We start from the raw sequence: 19,324 nt of genomic DNA on the forward strand, positions 1-19,324 counted from the left end.
ACAGAAAAGAAACGGCAAAAGGAAAAAGAACGACGAAACCATGATACACGTGAGTCTAGCGTCACCTCTCCCTTAGCGTGTTCAGCAGACGACAGGCAAAGAGCTTTTCGTTTTTTAGTCTTGCGTGTGAAACGCGGTTCCTGAAAAACCAAAATCTGACATCCTTCACAGCTGTCTGAAGTTTAAAGTACCAAGTACACTGCACTGAGCCTGTTTTCACCAGAATTAATTTAGTATCGCTAATTATGAGTTTAAGTAATTGGAGATCTCATGGAACAAAAACTTGGAGCATTTCAGGCGTCGCAGGAAGGGTTCACAATCGCGGGATTTATTTGGTTGCGTTGTTTAAAAAAACCCGAAGAAAATGGAACTAAAACAAGTCTTGCATCTCAGCATGTAGAGACAAATACAAGGTTTGTATTGAAACGTGCTCACCATACATTCCTTGTCTTTCTCTGGATATTTGACCCATGTTCAGTTAAAGCTATACTTAAAATACATCCACCATTAAAAAATAAAATAAAATCAAGAACATCTACAAACATTTCATGTTAGTGAAAAGGTTGTGGCAGATGTCACTTGCTCTGCTTATGTTCACATTAAATTCTTTACAGAGGGAGAACATTTACCACTGAGCATTTGCCCCCAGACAAAACCGAGATGGCCTCAGGTACCCTAGCAACGGCCACATTCCCCACAAAGGCGAAAAGGTATACAATCAAATATGCGACATTTAAAACAATCGGTTTGGTGAGTGTTGCGCACAGACTGTTCAGTTAAAATGCACTGGTAACGTTCTAGTGGAAACGTGGCCATCGAATCCCAACCCATTTCTCTTTGATTGGGGGGCAGGGGGGAATAATTTGCACGCCGACTGACCCGCTGGTCCGTGTGCTCTTGCGAGAATCTGAGACACGTGGGGTGAGGTTGGAGACCCGCCCCCCCTGGCTTCTGCCCGAGCCAACAGGATCCCAGAACCGCCAGCGTCTCAGACTCTCGACCTGCGGTACTCTCGGAGGCCCTGACTGGGGGTGTTAAACACCCTCCTGTGTCCTACGCTCTCGCTATAATGAGGAATTCTGGGACAGCCCCCCCCCCCCCCCCGCCCCCGAAGCACCGCCTCGTTTGGGCGAAGCGATGCGCGTTTGATCCGCGTCCGTTGCCTGCTGCGTCAGCACCGAACAGACGCAACATCGGCATTCGTTATTATTCGAGTTACCGGGACGCGGCGGGGGGGCCTTGATTGTCAATGGGAATGACGCCCCGTCCCCTCCCACCCCTTCGAATTCTCCCCGTCCCCCCCCCTGTTCTGAAGTCACATCATGAAGGTACACAATGCAGCATGCTCCAACACAGTAGATCATAGGTCTCTTACAGTGCAAGAAAGCCAGTAACCTATAGACCAAGGCAACCTATTACCCATGTCCCACATGTTAAGGGGAAGGGGGAGGAGGGTGGGCGGCAGGGAGGGGGGGAGGGGGGTTTGGACAGGCATTCGAGGGGAGGGGAGGAGGGGGGGTGGGTGATCTGTTGTAGGGAGGGGGGCCGGGGGGGCCAGGGGAGGGGGGCACGGTCACGAGGTGCCCTGTCTCTTCTGCTGCTGCGCGCGGATCAGCTCCAGCTGCTTCTTGCACTTGTGGAAGTACGTGGACAGGCTCTTGTTCTCCTCCATCAGCTTCTTGTGCTCCTGCACCAGGCGCGAGGCGTTCTGCTGGTCCTTCTCATCCTGGTCCAGCTCGGCCGTCAGCTCTTTCCTAACGGGAGGGAGGGAGAGAGGGAGGAGAGAGAGGGGGAGGAGAGATATAGAGAGAGGAAGAGGGAGAGTGAGGGGGAGGGAGAGAGGGAGGGGGGAAGAGAGAGAGAGAGAGAGGGGAGGAGAGATATAGAGAGAGGAAGAGGGAGAGTGGGGGGGAGAGAGAGAGAGAGAGAGAGGGGAGGAGAGATATAGAGAGAGGAAGAGGGAGAGTGAGGGGGAGGGAGAGAGAGAGAGAGAGAGAGAGAGAGGGGAGGAGAGATATAGAGAGAGGAAAAGGGAGTGTGAGGGGGAGAGAGAGAGGGAGAGGGGGGACAGAGAGAGGTAGAGGGAGAGAGGGGGGCAGATAGAGGGGAGAGGGAGTGGTAGAGAGAGAGAGTGGGTGAGAAAGAGAGATCAAGAAGCAAGAGAGACAGATGAGACATAGGGAAGAGATGGGCAGAGAAAGACAGAGGGACAGAGACAGAAAGAGAGCAGGAGAGAGAGAGACAGACAGAAAGAGATAGAGAGGGGAGAAACACAGAAAAATAGAGCAAGGACAGATGGGGAGAGATAGAGAGAGAGAGAGGGGGATGGGAGGGAGAGAGAGGTGCTGAGCTGCTCTTTAATTAAAGTGCTGACAGCTGCGGGGCGTCAGTATTGACAGGCCGCCGGGGGTCTCTCGCGGCTCGGCGCGGCGGACGCCGCTTCCAGCTCGCGCGGGTAATGCGTTTCCCGCCGCGGCGCGCCGGAACCTTCCGCCGCCCGCGCTCCGCCATCGGCGCGGCTAATTAAAACCGATAGCGCCGAGCGACGCGCGTGCGGTACGCGTCGACGAGGTCCGTCTCCTTCCCGACCGCTCTATAAAATTAGCCACTTGCGCTTAAGCCGCGTACCGAAACGCCAAAGAATCGGGCCCCGTGCTGCGATTAGCAAAAAATAATAATAAAATGGCGGTTGGGAAAAATCTTGGACGGGACGCTGCGGCCGCCTGAAAGCCGAGAGACGCGGGAGAAACGCGAGACGCGCCCGTCTTTCCGCTGGAGTCACCGTCTAAAAATACGGGGCTTGGGCGGAACGACAGCGGCTGAACCGGCGTGCTGGGCTGTCGCTAGGAGAGCCGCGGGCTCGTTTTCCTCTGCCTCGCCCGCCGAACGGCGTCGTCTTCAGCATGCGCCGTTCTTATATATAGTGCTTTTCAATCTGACCGTACTTTCTTTGGCGTGGTTCCCGTGGCGATGGCCTCGCCCGCCCGTGGCGGAGGACCCGAAATCTTCCCGGCTGACGGAAACGTGACGTCGTGCGCGTTCGGTCCCGCTACGACGGCGGGCGTCATTTCCGCACAGCCCCGACAACGGAAGAACTTAATCAAAACCCAACGAAACGTCAAAGGGATCTAAAATGGCGTACGACGCGACAACGAAGCAAAATACGAATAAAGTTGTGATGAGACTCCGTTACAGTGCAAACAGACAGTTTGATTGACAGTTAACGACACAACACTGGCAAAGACAGACATCTCTTCACACTGACAGATGGACAAACGGGGTTCTCTCTCCACTTACTTCCTCTGTAGCAGCAGGGCGATTTCCGTCTGCACCTTCAAGTACTCCTGGGCCATTTTGCAGTGCTGCTCGAAGACGGCCATGGACTCTTTGGAGTTCGGACAGGGCGCGAGAGGCTGGAAATACACGGGCATGGCGACGCCGTTAATTGGTTCTGCAGATTGCAGGCTGTCGGACGGCGACGCGAGCATATTTATAACGCCGGCCGAGTCCGAGCTTTTAAAAATACCCCTCAAAATCAGTGTCGACACGTCTCGCCCGCCCGCTGCCGGTGCCAAAGTGTATTTATACCGCCATTTTCTCCGTTTGCGACGAGAGGTAATCCCGGCTTAATTATCTAAATTGACAGAGTCTGCTCTCAGTGTCCGTCAAAACATCTTTGAAGCTGCGATGTTTTAGCTCAGCAGACACACATAGACTTTTTTTTTTTTAGAGAGCAAAAAAAAAAAAAAAAGACAAACTAATTTTTAGGAGTACACAAACGTATTTATTCTTAGTGAAAGTGATTCAAATTCACGTGGACCGACATGCGTCGGATGACTTTTCCGTTGGTGGAAGCCTTTTCCCTGTGGGCTGGGGGGTGGGTGGGGGGGAAGAGACCTGGACTAGCTCCCTACCTGTAGCTGGTGGTCCAGTGTCAAATAAGCCATGGGAATGGAGTTGTCTGATCCGTTTGAATCTGCGGGGTGAGAAAAACAACAGCAGCCATTTTACACCTTACACACTATGGAAAAACAGTCTGGTTATGAGCGCACACAAGAAGCCCTTCAGGTTGCTGGGCGCACGGAATTGAGATGTTTAATTCGATGACTACAGGGCAGCTGCAGCGAATAACTTCACCAGCGGCGACTCAATGACCACAATGGGGATGCCTCAGCCAAGCGTCTCACTTAAGTGTCTGAATGCACACACGACCCGTCGGAACAATGTAGAAAAAAAAACCCCTCACTTCAAAGTGCTCCAGCGAACTCCACTCGCTCCGTTCCTCAAAGAAAACTAACGGGAAACACCACAGACGCATCCTGCAGCTCCCGCGGTTGCCCTCAGTAACCGAGCTCTGCATTCACACGGTGCCGCTGTGACGGCTTCAAACGGACGACGCGAGGAAGACCCACAGAAACGACGGGTAGCAAATGCCCTAATGAGGAGAGTGCCTCAAAAATTATACGGCGCAGTAGCTAGTCCCCCTTTGAAATAATGAAATGAAAAGGTGACCAATGACAGAAAAAAAAAAACCTCACTGAAATGCACTCCTAAGTAAACCGCTTACCAATTCTGAGGGAATGAGAAAAATACCACAAAAACAAATTGTTTAACATTTACCCCTGCCCTTTTATAATCCTCCATTAATCTTCCAAGATGCCTAGGAAATAGACTTGTTGCAGTCTGTATCCAGTCTAACAAGCCTGTAATAAGTCTGTGGCAGTAAGTCTGTAACAGTGTGAACGCAGCAGGAGGATTCTCTCCGGGCCAGTGGACGTGCTCCTACCTGAGGGGTCGTCTGGAGAGAAGCTGTAGCCGCCCCTGCCTGTCTTGTCCGACGTGATCATCCTCATGCTGGGGCTGGAGGACCTGCTGCTGTTCCGGCTCCCCTGCAAGACAGAGAGCACGGCCAATCAGGGGCGCTCTCGGTCCGCCGAGCGGCCAATCGGGGACGCGCCCGGTAAGGGCTGCAGCCAATTATCGCAAGACATGGACGGTGGACAGCGGGGCGGGGCCTTTCTACAGCCGCACAGAAAGTTTCACAAAACATCCTGCGGAGTGTGTGTCATGTGACAAATCGGTCACTGTCGATGACTTAATCACGGCAGACACTACACCAGACTGAACTAAATCTGGAAAAAGATTCAGACAGTATTATCTGTGTGTATTATCTCCATTATCAAGCCAGTGAGCCGATTAGCAAACAAAGGTTTGTCGTTACAAAATAGCATCGATGTTAGCCCGCTAATGCTGACGTTGTGTTTGCTTAACCAGTTGTTGAAATGAGCGTTGTTAGCCAGCCAGCTGTGATGAACTGTGATAAACAGCTCCACAGAGATCGCCAGAGGTCTCCGCTTCCATACGGGAAATACAGAACTGATGGGCTGATGTTTTCACCTATTTCTAAACTCAAAAGGTCCAAGAGGGAACCGTTACTGATTTTACACATTCTTTTCTCAAAACCACTATTCCATATAAAAAATACCATTAGCTGTTAATACGTAGCCCAGTAGGGTAGAGGCTAGTGTTGTGACATGTTCAGAACCGCAAATTGATAATAATAATACGAGAGATTCTCCTGAATGTTGGCATTGCTCCTTTACTGGTATACGCTCTTCAACAGGAACTCCTGCTGGGATGAAACAGGATGAGGAACGAAACAGCCAACTTAAGAAAACATGTGGGTAACCTAGATAACACTGGAAGGAAATTCTCCCGTCAGTAAATCTTCCGTGGGCATCTTCATCTCAAAGAAACACGCGAGCACGGATTTGGTTTTCGGGAAGAATCGCAAATTCTATGTGAAACGGAGATAAAATGGCCGGTGCTGCCACTGTTTCAAGCGTTCGGACGGACGGCAGTTCCCGTCTTGTTCCGCGGCTCGTTTCCGTTAACGGGAAGCGGGCCGTGTGCCGGTACGCCCGCCCGCCGCTCCGGGAACGGTGGGAGCGGCGTTTCCCCCAAAACGGCGGGACTAGGGAAGCTCTCGGGGAAGACGCTCGGCTTCGAGGCGGCCCTTAGGGGGAAGGGAGCGTTTCCCAAACCCGACGCAAAGGCAGCTCCAACCGCCGCTCTTCCCAGCCGCTACGTTACGCCACGCCGTTCGTTCTTCGACAGAGGGCCTCGCAACACATCAGTGGAGCGGGGGAAGCGATGGCTTCTGACAGCTGGGTTTTACACTGTAAGCAGAACACCCGAAGGAGCATAGCGAAGCATTCGCTAAAAACAAAATAAAAACAACAAAAGACGCAAAAACACATATATAAATAAAAAATGGGAGAAAAACTAATCATAACTTTCGCCCTTTTCTAGGAACGTGTAGGAATGGGGACACACAACGTTAAATCTAGGAACATCTACCTATGTTTTAGATGGTGTTTTGGCACAGCAAACGTTGGAGGGAGTGGGGGGGGGCGGAGGAGAGAGAACATTCCTCCATCTACTCCTAACTACCCCCCCTTCAGGAAAAGAGGAAAAAAGCAGCTCAATTAAGAGCACATACATAGAATACACACAATGTAAATTCTGAACCTGAAAACAAGCCCTATAGTCTCTATGCAGGAAACCATAGAGACTGTGCAACACCAGGCAGACTAGCAGGGTGAGGCGTTAGCTTTGGCGCTCCATACCTGGCTGGACTCGGTGCCGATCCCCGGGAGGTCCTGCACGGATCTGCGTCTCTGGGACTCGCACGTGGCTGTAGGGGGGTGGGGGGGGTGGGAGAGAGGGAACAGGCTATCACACTGCGTGCACACGCCACCGCGGGGGCCACGCCCACTTCTAACGCGGCGATTCAGAGGGAGGCACAGGGACAGCTGCAAAGTTAGAGCTCTCACACACACACACACACATGCACACACGCACCTACCACACTAATACCTAATCTGGCTCTGCTCTGATTCTTTCCTTCATGTATTTAGACAGACCTCTCCACTGAACAGAGAGGGTGGCCTTTTCGAGGCCGTTACGCTTTGGGGGCCTGACGTTAAGGTCGGGACGCCGTGCTAAGCGGCCCTGTTCCTGTTCCTGTCCCTCTTCCCCTGCCAAAGAAAATAAGAGGGCAGCCGTGACCCCACCGGCATCCTCTGAGTAACAGCGCAGACCCCCCAGCTCCCTGCCAGTCGAGCGTGTTAACGGCTCGGTCTCCGCCAGACACCTCCCAACGATGTCCTCGGTCACGTCTTGCCATGAAAATACCGAAACGCTACTCTAAACTCTGCTGCGTCCACCTGTCGCCAATTACCAGACAATGGCGGCAATGTCAACCCCCCCCCCACCCCCAACACACACACTCACAGCTGTCCCATCTAAAGGAACCACACGATCACAGCAAAACGCACCAAGACACGCACACAGGAAAGGTCCGGAAAGCTTTTCTCTTTGGAAAAATCAACACCAGGAATGAAGTCGTTAAATCAGCTGGCGCTGCAGGTCAGTGACATCACATGATAGCGCACGTCAGATTAAGGAGGCGGGGCTAAAAAGAAGAATCAGGATGATGATTACATTGGAGAGAGAGAGAGTAGATTCAAAGCCCAAACTTGAAAGGCAGCTACCTGTACATGAAAACCACAGGAATTCTCAAAGGGTGTGAAGGAGCTAGTCAAAACCACACTAGGGGGTATTCAAAAGCCCTCAAACATGTAAAGGTTGTGACTGGGAAATGTATAAAAGCGTTCCTGTGAACGCCCCTTGAATGTCCAAATACTGTTTGTTTAGTTGTCAGTGAGTTACAGGTAAGACAATGCCATCACCAATTACAGTAATAACGTGTGAAATGGTGCCACCTGCAGTATAAATTACCAAGCACAACCTGTACACTGGCACACTGCAGAAAGCTCAGGTCAACACTGTACAACACAAAGGGACCAGATACAGGAAAGAGAGCGCTAGGCCCCAACTGGGTTAAAGGAACGTCTACCTATCGTTTAGATGACATTTCGGCACAGCGTTGGGGGGGAAGAGAGAAGATCCCTCAATCTACTCCTAACTACCCCCCCCCCCCCCCCCCCTTCAAAACAGGAGAATAAAGCAGCTCAATCAATTGTCGCTCCCACAAATAACAGCGCCAGGAGAGATTGCATTTGTGCGTGAAATCAATACACTGGCACTGATAAGCAGGAACTATGATAAGCTGTAAGCATTCCGTAAAAAAAAACAACAAAAAAAAAACACTTGTCTGGTTTGCTTACTCGTTTGCTTTTTCGAACCCGAATCAATACAGCGATGGACTAATGCACACTCCAGACCCATGGTTGCTTCTCCCATGGATAAGGGTACGTGCTTGAATTTAATCCAACTGAATATGACCACAGCAGTTCAGCAGTTCAGATGCATCAAGACTGCTGCGTATTGTGAATGGAACCAATCTAGTGACTATTTTAATGATCAAAATACATGTAGAGTGGGTGCATAAGCAAGAGCACTGACCATCTGGATGAGTGGATTTACTTAATTGTACTCAAGTGTCGACGACAGTAGCTTACTATTAATTAAAATCAACCCGCCTCGGCAGAGCCACAGAGTCACTATGTTTAATTAATTAGTGAGTAATTGAGTCGGTTGTAACTTCCACTTCAGACACGGTCATGCTTTTTTTTTTCTACGGTCTCTCAATTCCTCGCCCCCTAATCCCTGATAATAACAGAAATGATCCTTGATGTGAGACAAATTGATTAATGTGACATTTGGAAAAGTTAATGGGTGTGAGCGAAAAACAATTAGTCGTGCCTCTCGAAATGCCATTGGAGCGCGAGGGGTGACGGCGGTCCGGTAGCCGGGGGCGACCGCGTGCTCGTTCGGCTGGCTCGGCCGCGGGGGCGGAGCCCCGGGAGCCGACCCCGGCGGCTCGGACCCAAACACCGCAGAGCCGGAAGGGCGGGGGGGAGAGGGGGGGGGTGGCCCTCGTGCGTGTTACTCCAGGTCTCGTTTGCTCGAGGGCGCGTTCAATCACAGCCCGCCAGTGTGCGCCTCGCATGAATATTCATCTCCGGGATTCCGCCTCGGAATCGTCGGAATGCCGAAACTGACAGAATTCCGTGTGTGTACATCGGAAAACCTGCTGCTGTGGGGGTGTCACAGACTCTAGTCTCACCACTCAGCAGTATTCCGAATATGAAGTAGTGTTTCCCTGAAGCCAAAACATTCCAGTTTACTGCAGCTTATGAATATTAATTTAGGGGTGTAACCAAGTGCAGATACTGTGGAAATAGATGTTTAGCAATATAATTCTGCAGTAGAAGTTCTGGTTTCCGACTAAAACCTGCTGCCTTCATAAAGCAGACAGAATGGAAGGTACACAGGAGCTGAGCATCTGGTTAGTCTATACAATCAGTGGTGAACGGTTATGACCGTCAGCTTCAGGCCGCTGTAAGAGCCTGCCTAAATCGCGATGAGGCGGTGACGTCTCTAAAAAGCCTACGTCCTGGAGTAACAGACAGGAGGGCCGCGCTGCACAGCAAGCCGCGGATTGAGAGCAAGGTTCAGATGGAGGCCGGGGGCTCGGGCGAGCGGGGGCGCTAGAACAGGTACCCAGGCCCGCTGTCGCCGGTACCTGTGACGACGATCTTGGGAACGTCCAGAATGGTGCCGAACGAGGCGGTTTTACGGTGGCCTCGCTTATGCTGGGGGCGTGCTGCGAAAACACACACACACACACACACACTCACACGGCTGCGTACACGCGTGCACACTACACAGGAGGATCCAAGCAGGCAAACGGTCAGTGTTCGGGGGGCCGTCTCTCTCCTCCGCCCTCTCCTCCCCCCCCTCAGGACCCCCCTCCCCCCCCCCTCAGGAGGGGCATGCAGGGCGCTGCGAGCGTCAGGAAGCGCAACGTGCGGGGGGGGTTAAGGGGGGTTAAGGGGGGGCCGCAGCAGGCATGCTTCGACTAGTCAGACCAGACACGTTACAGACATTTACCTCATGCAGCCGCTAACTTAAATGAAATTTAAGTGATGAATGTTGGAACAGTGGAAATGCTGAAACAGAATGAGGAATGTGAATGTTAACTGTGAATCCTGGGAGCCGCGCCTCATTTATAATGGAACACATACTGGCAGATAAACTGATATTAGTCTTATTAAAATACATATTCAGCCAACAATTGGTTATTTTCCTTTATCCACAGTAATTAGCAATGTTGTAGCAGGGGTTTTCCGACATAATTTAACCATGTATTACAGTACCACAACTCCATAATTGACACAGTTAGTCAATACCCAAACAGTGTGGGTACTGGCCCCTAATACAAACGTTAAGCTTTCACAGCCTCGATCTATATGCACGTGGACTGTCAATGCGGAACGTGCCGGAACAAAATTCACGTCAGCAGAGTCCTGCAAATGGTTAGAGTACATAAAACAGAAACAGAAGCACATCGACGCAGCACTTAAATTCCTGCCGGTTAAAAAAAACCAAAAAAACTGACAAGCGCACAACCAGAAGCCGGGTGAGATGGCGGTTAATGAGCATGCGTTTCATGATTTCGCGAGCGGCTCGGTGGCGGCGGCGGTTGGACGCGGGGCTGGAACGGGGAAGCTCGCGCGCTAGCCGGCGCCGCGAGGCGCGCAGAGCTCCGGTGCGCCGTCGCGGGATGATGAAAGCGGACGAAACGCGGCTGCCTGAGCGAGAGAGAGAGAGCCGCCGCGGGGGCGTTTCCGCCGCTCGCTCACTCGCTCGGCGTTACCGACGAGATGAAACGCGTTCTGCGCTTCTGACAGCGCTCAGAACCTGGATGCCTAACAGCTATTGGAGCAGATCCTGCCTTCTGAAGTTTCCCTCCCGTTTTCTCACAGAGGCCCGCGTGCATCTGGATTGTTTCGTGAAGTTGCCCGCATTTCTTACCCGAACCCCTCTGACGTGCCTTTCTTCGTTACCGTTATCCCTCTTGGGTATCTGTAGGTACGAATGCATCTACGCACGAAAGCTTTAGGAGTTTATCCGGGCCTCTTACAGATTTCCCGTTTCTTAAATTGACCTTTGTCTTCGAGATGCCTGCGCTTCGCTTTCCGGGGTTACCCGTTTGCCGGCGTTACCTGCGGGTCCGAAGGGCATCCTGTGCTCCAGCTCCGACAGGTCGGTGCTCATTCGCTTGCTGTCAGACGACGCCAGGCACTGCGGCCGCCCCGCGAGGCTCTCCACACTGCCCCCTCTGGACAGGGGGAGGCTCCACATCGCGTCGCCCTGGGAAACAGAAGCCGCAATAATGCAATCCTGTAACATCTTTTCCCTAATATCCACCCCATTGTGCAAAAAGCACAGCAACTGGAATTAATGACTCATTTTAGGAATTAAATCAGAGACCCCTCAGTGAAAGGTTGATTAGATGCTTTGCATAATGCCATTTCAAATAGGGAAAAGCCATTCATTTTATAGGATCTTTTCACAGTCTCTAAGCAGATCAATGAACAGATTGTATTTTTGTTCCTCCTCTCAGATAGTAGAACAGATGGAAATGGATCAAACAGCAACGTCTTCCGACTAGCATGACTGAATGCATCATGGACACACGAGGGACCGAGAACTACCTTTGGTTTGAACGGAGGTGCAAACTTCGTCTCCATGATCTTGATGGTGTCGTTGCTCCCCTGAGAGTCTCCCTGTTCCATGTTAATGTCGCTCCTGTTACTGGTGCTGGTGCAGGTGTAGTCCACATAGGACCCTGCAAAGAGGCAGAGACCATTCCCTTTTTACGCAGTACAATAAAACGTGTATTTTATAAATACATTAACATACACATGTATACACACACATCGGCAAACTTGGGCCCTGACAACCAAGGCTAATTTCGCAGTAGCTTCGCTGCAATACGTAATTCACAGTAAAACACAGGCTGCGAGGTGGAACATCAGAATAGGAAAAATATGGGAATGGCAGCGCCTAATGTCTCCGATCTAAGAAAGGATAAAGCGATCCGAAAAACTACAGCATCTACTACCTCCACTACAGTCTTTTTGAATTCCTCAACCTGGCTGTTGGCTTCAGTTGAGCTCTTCCAATTTTACCTGTGCTGGTAGCGGAATTACTCTGACCATCATCTGAATACTGGTAGGGATACTGCAGGGGTTCATCAGATCCTGGAAAGTACTGGAAAGAGACAGTGAGCGTCACCTAACCATTTCCATAAGAAGACTGCACTGTTCTAACGGGGGGTGGAGGGGTGTGGGGGGGTGTTACCTTCATGAGGTGGGTCATGATCTTCACGATCTCCTCCATGGAGGGACGCTGTGAAGGGTCTTTGGACCAGCAGCGCGTCATCAAGCTCTCGATGGGCTTCGGAAGGTTCTTGATCAAGGGAGGCCGCGTACCTGGGAACGCGCGTCACGGTTAAAAGAGCCGGAATTCGAGCGCAAGAACTTGTTTGTAGACGCTCCCTTGAGAGCGCTAGCCATTAATGCACAACGCAACATATGGGATAACACGGTACTGCTGGTCACGTAAATGCAGCGTAGGCAGCGAACAGCAGCGCCATTTAAGGGAGAGAGGGAAAAAAGTCTGCACCAAACGAAGCGCCGCGTTATCTGCATAATGAGGAGCTGAGGACGCAGCCAAAGTGCGGAGTAAGTTTAAGATTACTGCGCGCCTCACTTCTGGGCCCCGGGCGTATTCCCTGCGTCCCGCTCGCCGTTTCGCTCCATCATCACGCCGCTGAGGCGTCAGCTGGAACCGTTACGCAGGTGAGGCTGCTCTTTTTAATGCCTCCTCCCCCCCTCCCCCGACGGGGCGCTAAACTAATTAAACCCGGGCGCGGTGCGGCGCCTCCCCCCCTCCCCACCCCCGCACGCGCGCTCACCGTTGTGCACGGCCCACATGATGCGGAAGGCGGGGCCTCCGATCTCGTCGAAGGGCTTCCGGCGCGTGATGACCTCCCACAGGATGATCCCCCAGCTGAAGACGTCGCACTTCTCGCTGTAATTGCTGCCTGCGGACACAGGGGGACATTTCGGATCTTTCGGAGGCCCCGCTCGGAGGCCCCACTTCGAGGCCCCGCTCGGTCTAGGCCCGACGCTGCGGAGCGAACGGGAATTCTCAGCGGTGCTTTTTTACCAAAAAAATAACCTAGCTATTTGCTTTGCGAAGCGCGGGAGCGCCTTACCGTTCCCGCAACTTTTCGAGCGTTTAAAACAAGGAGGCAATTTACTGGAGGACGGCTCCTGAGATAGGTAATTACTGTGTTTATCATAGTGGAATTAAACTGCTCATTGCTCCCACATTTTAAAGTTATTATGTTGATGCCTTTTGATAATACAAACGCTTCTCGGCGATGCCAATAAGCTTAATTGAGTTCATTGCGAGAGCAAACGCGCGGGGTTTAATTGCACGAGCCGCGCTATTCCCTCCGCAAACAGGGCTAAATTGGAACCTGCGCACCACAGCAACTCCCTTGGCATAAGGCTTCCATAGGTGATCAGTGAAATGAGGTACAGTAAAGACTGAAGCTAATTTAATATCCCCAAACACTTTGGCAATTCAGTTTCGCAAACTTTAATCGGCACCAGAAGAACAGAGGTTGCCATCCATCTCTTAAACGAATGCTTTACAATTCCCAAATTATAACAAACATGCGTGGCTACAATCAATGAATACCGAATGACATATGAAAAAAAGACTCGCCACTCAACCGGACTGGCTCTCATTATAGCACACGATGTGCGTTGTGCTTCCGGTACTGGCCTTCAAACACTTCCGGGGCCATCCAGGCTGCGCTTCCTTTGTTGTTGGTCATGTGCGTCTGAATGTCGCAGGCCGTCCCGAAGTCACATATCTTCAGCACCGTCCCGCCCGCCACCAGCAACAGGCTTCAGAGAGGCAAACAAAGGAGGCGGCCATGTTTTACTCGCACGGCGACCCAACGAACCAGCGATCGTCCCCTCATTACATTACATTACATTACAGGCATTTAGCAGACGCTCTTATCCAGAGAGACTTACACAACTTTTACATAGCATTTTACATTGTATCCATTTATACAGCTGGATATACACTGAAGCAATTCCGGTTAAGTACCTTGCTCAAGGGTACAACGGCAGTGTCCTTACCCGGGAATCGAACCTGCGACCTTTCGGTTACAAGCCCAGTTCCTTACCCACTGTGCTACACTCCGCCCTCAAAATGCAGACGTCTAAGCGCGAGAGACTGAAAAGCACGGCTACTTTTTTGCGAAGCTCCGAGATGCAATCGATCACGCCCGTGCAAGCAAAGAACTTAATGGTCTGGTGAGGCTGCGCTAAGCAATTCAATCAAAAGTACATTAAAATGCCCTCATCTCCCAAATCCTAATACCGCTGCAAAGAACACTTTAATGAACATACATTAAAGATCTCACAGCGGGGCGCGAGTGTACTGCGCAAATTAAAAGCGCTACCAGCTAACACCAAAATAACAGGCAAGCTAACGCTACTTCCGAATAAGTGAGACATAAGGAGACCTGACCCTAGCAAACATCTGTGGACAACTACGTAATGTTAACTGAATGAGACAATAAGAGATAGTGAGACAGAGAGATAGATAGATAGAATGAGAGCGAGACAGCGTGAGAGAGACAGAGAAAGAGCGTGAGAGAGAGAGAGTGAGAGAGACAGAGCGAGAGAGAAAGTAAGAGAGCACGAGAGAGACAGTTCATACTTTGGTGGTTTGAGGTCCCTGTGGATGAGGGCCTTGGGCTTCATGCCGTGGAGATAGGAGACTCCCTGGGAGCACTGTAAGGCCCAGCTCATGGCGTGAGAGGCGGTGTAGTAGGGGAGGGGCTCGGCTCCGTGCAGCACTGCAAGCAAACGGCACCGTCAGTGCTGCGCAACAGCATCCTGCTCTTTGGACCGGTCAAGACTTCTAACCATTACTGTGCAACGATCACAATAACGACCAAACATGCATGAACATAAGCATGCATTTGGCTTCTAGCTCTCCTGCACAGTAAATATCTCCAAGTTTCATAAGCCAGATAATCTCACATTGTCCTTCCCAGTACGGCGTCAAAAATTCATAAATAAATAAAAAAGACGTACAACACTGCGAGACCATTTCAAACAGTCCAATGTCTCACCATTATATAAAGATCCACCTTCAGCATATTCCATTACAAGGCAAACCTGCAGACGAGAATGAGCATAAGGCATTTAGATGAAGCATACCGTAAAACAGCAGGAAACTGAATGCTGGGGGACCAAATAATTATATTCTCTTACAGTCATATACATATCTGAAATACCCCCACAGCCTCTGAGAAAGACAGCACACAATCGGTTTCACTCTATAAAACTAAGCTTATATTTACTGTAAGAACAACCCAATGACAGACAATAGCTCCACACATTCCCCACAATCCCATAAAAGTGCACTTTAAATAATGGACTTACTGGGTTATTACATGAACCATAAAGCTTCACGATGTTGGGGTGGTTCACCCTCGAAAGTTGTCGAAGCTGAATGGGACAAACATGACACGTAAAGGAGGGTGATGGATTCGCTTCGCATCTGAACGCAAAGAACGTCAACAGCAATCAATCTTCCGAAGGCTTTCAAAAGGTTTTCAAAAGCGAGCACTTAACGGCACCTCTCTCCCCCTACCCCGCCCCTTCCCCACAATCCCCTAACCCCCCTCCCAAACACCCCCCATCAGCTGCAAAGCGTACGGCGGCCTTCTCATTTCCTGCTTCCCGCTTCTGAATACACGCTCGCAGGTCGAGATTAATAACAGAGCCGGCATGCCTCCGAATGGCGCCAGTGTCTCAGTTTAATAAAATGCAGCTCCGCTCCGTGATTACCGTACAGCGGAGAGATGCGCTAATGAGAGGATACCGGGAGTAAATGTAAACACATTACCGTTATAACTAAACTGGGAGCCGCCGCTGCCGTTGCTACATTTTTAATCAATATTTGGCGCACGGCGCAATAATGAAACTCTTTGGCTCCTCCAGGAAGCGGGCTTAAGTAATGGCTGGCCGCTAACCGAATAATGTTGCGCCCATTTATTAAGAACACGCTTGCCCCACTTCGGGGACAAGGCACAAACTACAAACAGAACCAAAAAATCAAAGCATTCGAAAACAAAAATGAGCGAGAATACCTCGACTATAAACGCTTTTCGCTCGGACTCGCTCTCTATCGTCTTGATGGCTACGTCCTTGCCTCTCCATTTAGCTTTGCAGACGACGCCAAAAGCTCCTCTTCCAACCACCTGAAAAGGAGAAGAAACAAGGCGAGTGAAACGTCTCGAAAGGTACTGCCTTTTAAAAAATGTATTTTATATATGTAATTTAAATAGTAAGAGGTTTAGATGAGTATGATTAGGTTACTTTCTGAACATGACATTTTCGCTTAATTTACAGCATCAGCAGATGCATAAACGCATCGCCTCTCTGACGCATGAATGAGAGGCGATGCACATGGGCCCTAATCTTAGTTTACCAGCTGTTGTAATACATTTGTGGCTCTAAAGCCTTAATATGTTTGTGCATCATAAATACTAACGTTAAGCACAAGGGTTGACACTTTAGGCTGTGCATTATTGTGTGGCTGTGGCCCAGTAGAGTATTTGTTAAACAGCCTGCTGGAAAGTCAACTTCAAAATGTGTCGCTTTTTCATTCAAGTTGAAACAATTACGGTTAAACAATCTGAAAACATAATTATGACTGAGTAGGACAGGGACACATCCACTGATCCATCAACTACTTAACATAATTCTTGAAGTGACCAGATTTGAGTTAGTCAGGTGCACTTGACTGGCCAGTGACTTCTGCACACCCTGTAGCTCATACAGTACTACAAGAGAGCTAGCGCCTTTTGGAGGATCTACCCTCCAATGATGACTCATAGCTTTGCTGCACTGTTGAGACCTAACGCAGCAGCAACTGGAAGAACCTGGCCCACTTAAAACCTCCTAATCCCTGGCAAAGCACGGCCAATATTGTGCCCTGCCACTGCTGGGCCTGGTGATGACTGCTAAGGCTAAGGCTTTAGCCAACATTTCCTTTTCAGACTCCACTGCATTATAGCTTGGAAAACAGTGCAACCCAAAACCCTACAGTTGACTCATTCTTCATTAACAGGAAGCACATATTGTATAGCTAATCTTCAAACATCTCAAATAGACATGGTGTGGGCAGGGGAAAAAAAAAAAAAAAAAGGTTACTTAAAAAAGGTTACTTGACAGTAAAACATAACTGACAAAATAAAAATGGGAATGTAGGGGAAAAAAACATGCAGCTTGCAGAGAAAGCAACACAGCCAATTGAAGGCCACTTGTTTTACAATGGTTGTGTCTTTTTTATATTGCCATTCATAAAACTGCAATGCATTTCAGTACCATCTGCACTGAGACTAAACAGTGCCGTCCAATCCACAATCAACAGTGTAAGCTATTACCACTGCCTAACAGAAACCAGGGAAGAAAGATGTCCATATGCAGGGAAGGGGTCAAATCTAATTTCTCATCCCATTAAAATAATCTGCATGTGTAAGAGGGAGATTTAAGAAGGAAAAAAAAAACACTTTTTAGTCATACTGCTGCTATTTGCCATAATTACCAATACAAAAATGCCAATTTCACAGCAATCTGACAGATGTTTTTTTCCCCAACACGTGAGGCTTGCATATAGAAAACTAACGTTAAATATAACAGGTTTATTCAAGGAACCGAGTTTCATTTGCACTGGGGAGGCTAGCAAAGGGAATTTTCCCGATTGCTCAATTTTGCTAATCAAGACGAACAAGTATTACCACAGTCTGGAGGACTTGGCTATCCAGATGACTTAAGTTTTCTAATTACTATCTTGCATAAAATGTAGTAAATTTCCTAGGACAAGTGAAATACATGCAAAAAGTCGAGTTGCCTGTCAACAGCCAAGTTAATCAGATGAACGCATACGGAAGAATTTACTAATTTCCATTCACTTGCTTGTACACAACTTGTGCTGGCTACTTGTTACTGTAAGTTTACGATTAGCCTTTTCCAAGGTGAGTTCCTTCACAACTAAATGCGAGAATAGCGACATAAGTTTCACATTTAACATTGCGTCAATGGTGGCAGAACATTTTATTTGTGTTCTCTATTAGAGCGTTTTGGTTTGCAAGCCATACAAGCAAGAGATTCAACCTCATTTGACACTGGCTGCACAGCGTAGCTAGCGGCTAACCACAACGACAGCTACTGCTAGTTATCAAACGTTAGCGAGCTACATAGTTTAACATGTTACAGTGGTTTTGACTGCAGACCCAGTCAGCTCCAGACTTACCTCTTCAACCTCAATATCCCCATATTCTATCTCTTCAAAGGGATATCCAGTTGGGGTTTCAAGCATATCGGCGGAAGATGTAGACATTGCTATATTACAAATTCCGAGTTATATGGCTATCTAGCTAAAATGAAGCAAACATTCAGGAGGTGCAGCCTTTCTAGCCGAATTATAGGTTTTTGAAATAAACAATAAAACGTATGCAATAAAAATAAACAATTCAAATGGAGAAATTGTGACTTTGAAAAACTTAACTAGCTTGCTAACTTAGCTGTCCAGATTTAATATTAGCTAGCTAGCAACCTACAGCGCAACTCAAAACGAGCTAGCATTAGCTAACGCTGGCAAGCCAGCTAACTGTGTTACACTCAGTTAGCCAACTAAGTGCCATAAACACACAACTAACTACAGCCTGTTGAAAGGTTACAGGATATAAATATCCATGTATTGTTAAAACTAACTAGCTAGATGTCACTGATCTGAGTGACTGCGTTTAGGCCGCTTGGTGGCCTAAAGCCTACGGATGCAAGTAACAACCCCGCACCGTGGACCTCCCCACATCGGCGCAGTAATATTGAGACATGGAGCCTGGACGATACCCGGATTAAATGCGTCTAGGACCGATGCTATTTGACATATCTGTTGTACAAAATGGGTGCTTTGGACCCATCTGTATAAGGTTTTCAACTTTACAGCGACGCTTCCATTGACTGTTATTTTTTCCGCAGTTAGCAAGCTTGCTCCTGCTGCAGCTCCAGGAAGTCGGTGCTCCTTTGAATTCAGCCCCTCCAGCTTTTGTTGCTTTGATGGCTTGCAGTAATATGTCCACAGAGGCGCTGTAATGTGACAGCCAATCCTCAATTGTTACTACTACTTAATACAGGGCAACCTCAATTCCACTTCACGTTTATGCTTGTTTTGCTACAATGCAAATATTTCAATTGCGCTTCCAGCATAATGCACCATTGCCTTTCCTGTATCCACTATTTTGCATTACAAAATACACACATGCATGCATCCGACATAACACAACACTGGACACCTATTTTATTTAGTAAAAGAGCAGCACATCTTATGTCTGCACAGCAAC

The 19,324-nt window shown here is 49.2% G+C and overlaps 1 protein-coding gene across 2 annotated transcripts; it reads right to left on the reverse strand.

The window, feature by feature from the left end:
* Positions 1-1,528: 1,528 nt before the first annotated feature.
* Positions 1,529-19,049, reverse strand: map3k7 (mitogen-activated protein kinase kinase kinase 7). 2 transcript variants are annotated; one of them, XM_035423608.1, is made up of 17 exons: positions 18,235-19,049; positions 16,067-16,177; positions 15,357-15,422; positions 15,044-15,089; positions 14,626-14,764; positions 13,675-13,799; positions 12,794-12,922; positions 12,178-12,308; positions 12,006-12,087; positions 11,529-11,662; positions 11,037-11,184; positions 9,554-9,634; positions 6,630-6,697; positions 4,787-4,889; positions 3,915-3,976; positions 3,298-3,413; positions 1,529-1,754 (listed from the first exon to the last, which is right to left on the reverse strand). In XM_035423608.1, the coding sequence occupies exons 1-17, from the start codon at positions 18,319-18,321 to the stop codon at positions 1,574-1,576; spliced, it is 1,809 nt and encodes a 602-aa protein (XP_035279499.1). In that variant the 5' UTR covers positions 18,322-19,049; the 3' UTR covers positions 1,529-1,573. The 2 variants fall into 2 exon arrangements, with proteins under 2 accessions (XP_035279499.1, XP_035279500.1); XM_035423609.1 differs by lacking the exon at positions 9,554-9,634.
* Positions 19,050-19,324: the final 275 nt, after the last annotated feature.

The sequence above is a fragment of the Anguilla anguilla genome, chromosome 6 (genome assembly GCF_013347855.1).
Source record: "Anguilla anguilla isolate fAngAng1 chromosome 6, fAngAng1.pri, whole genome shotgun sequence".
Classification (NCBI taxonomy): Eukaryota; Metazoa; Chordata; class Actinopteri; order Anguilliformes; family Anguillidae; genus Anguilla; species Anguilla anguilla.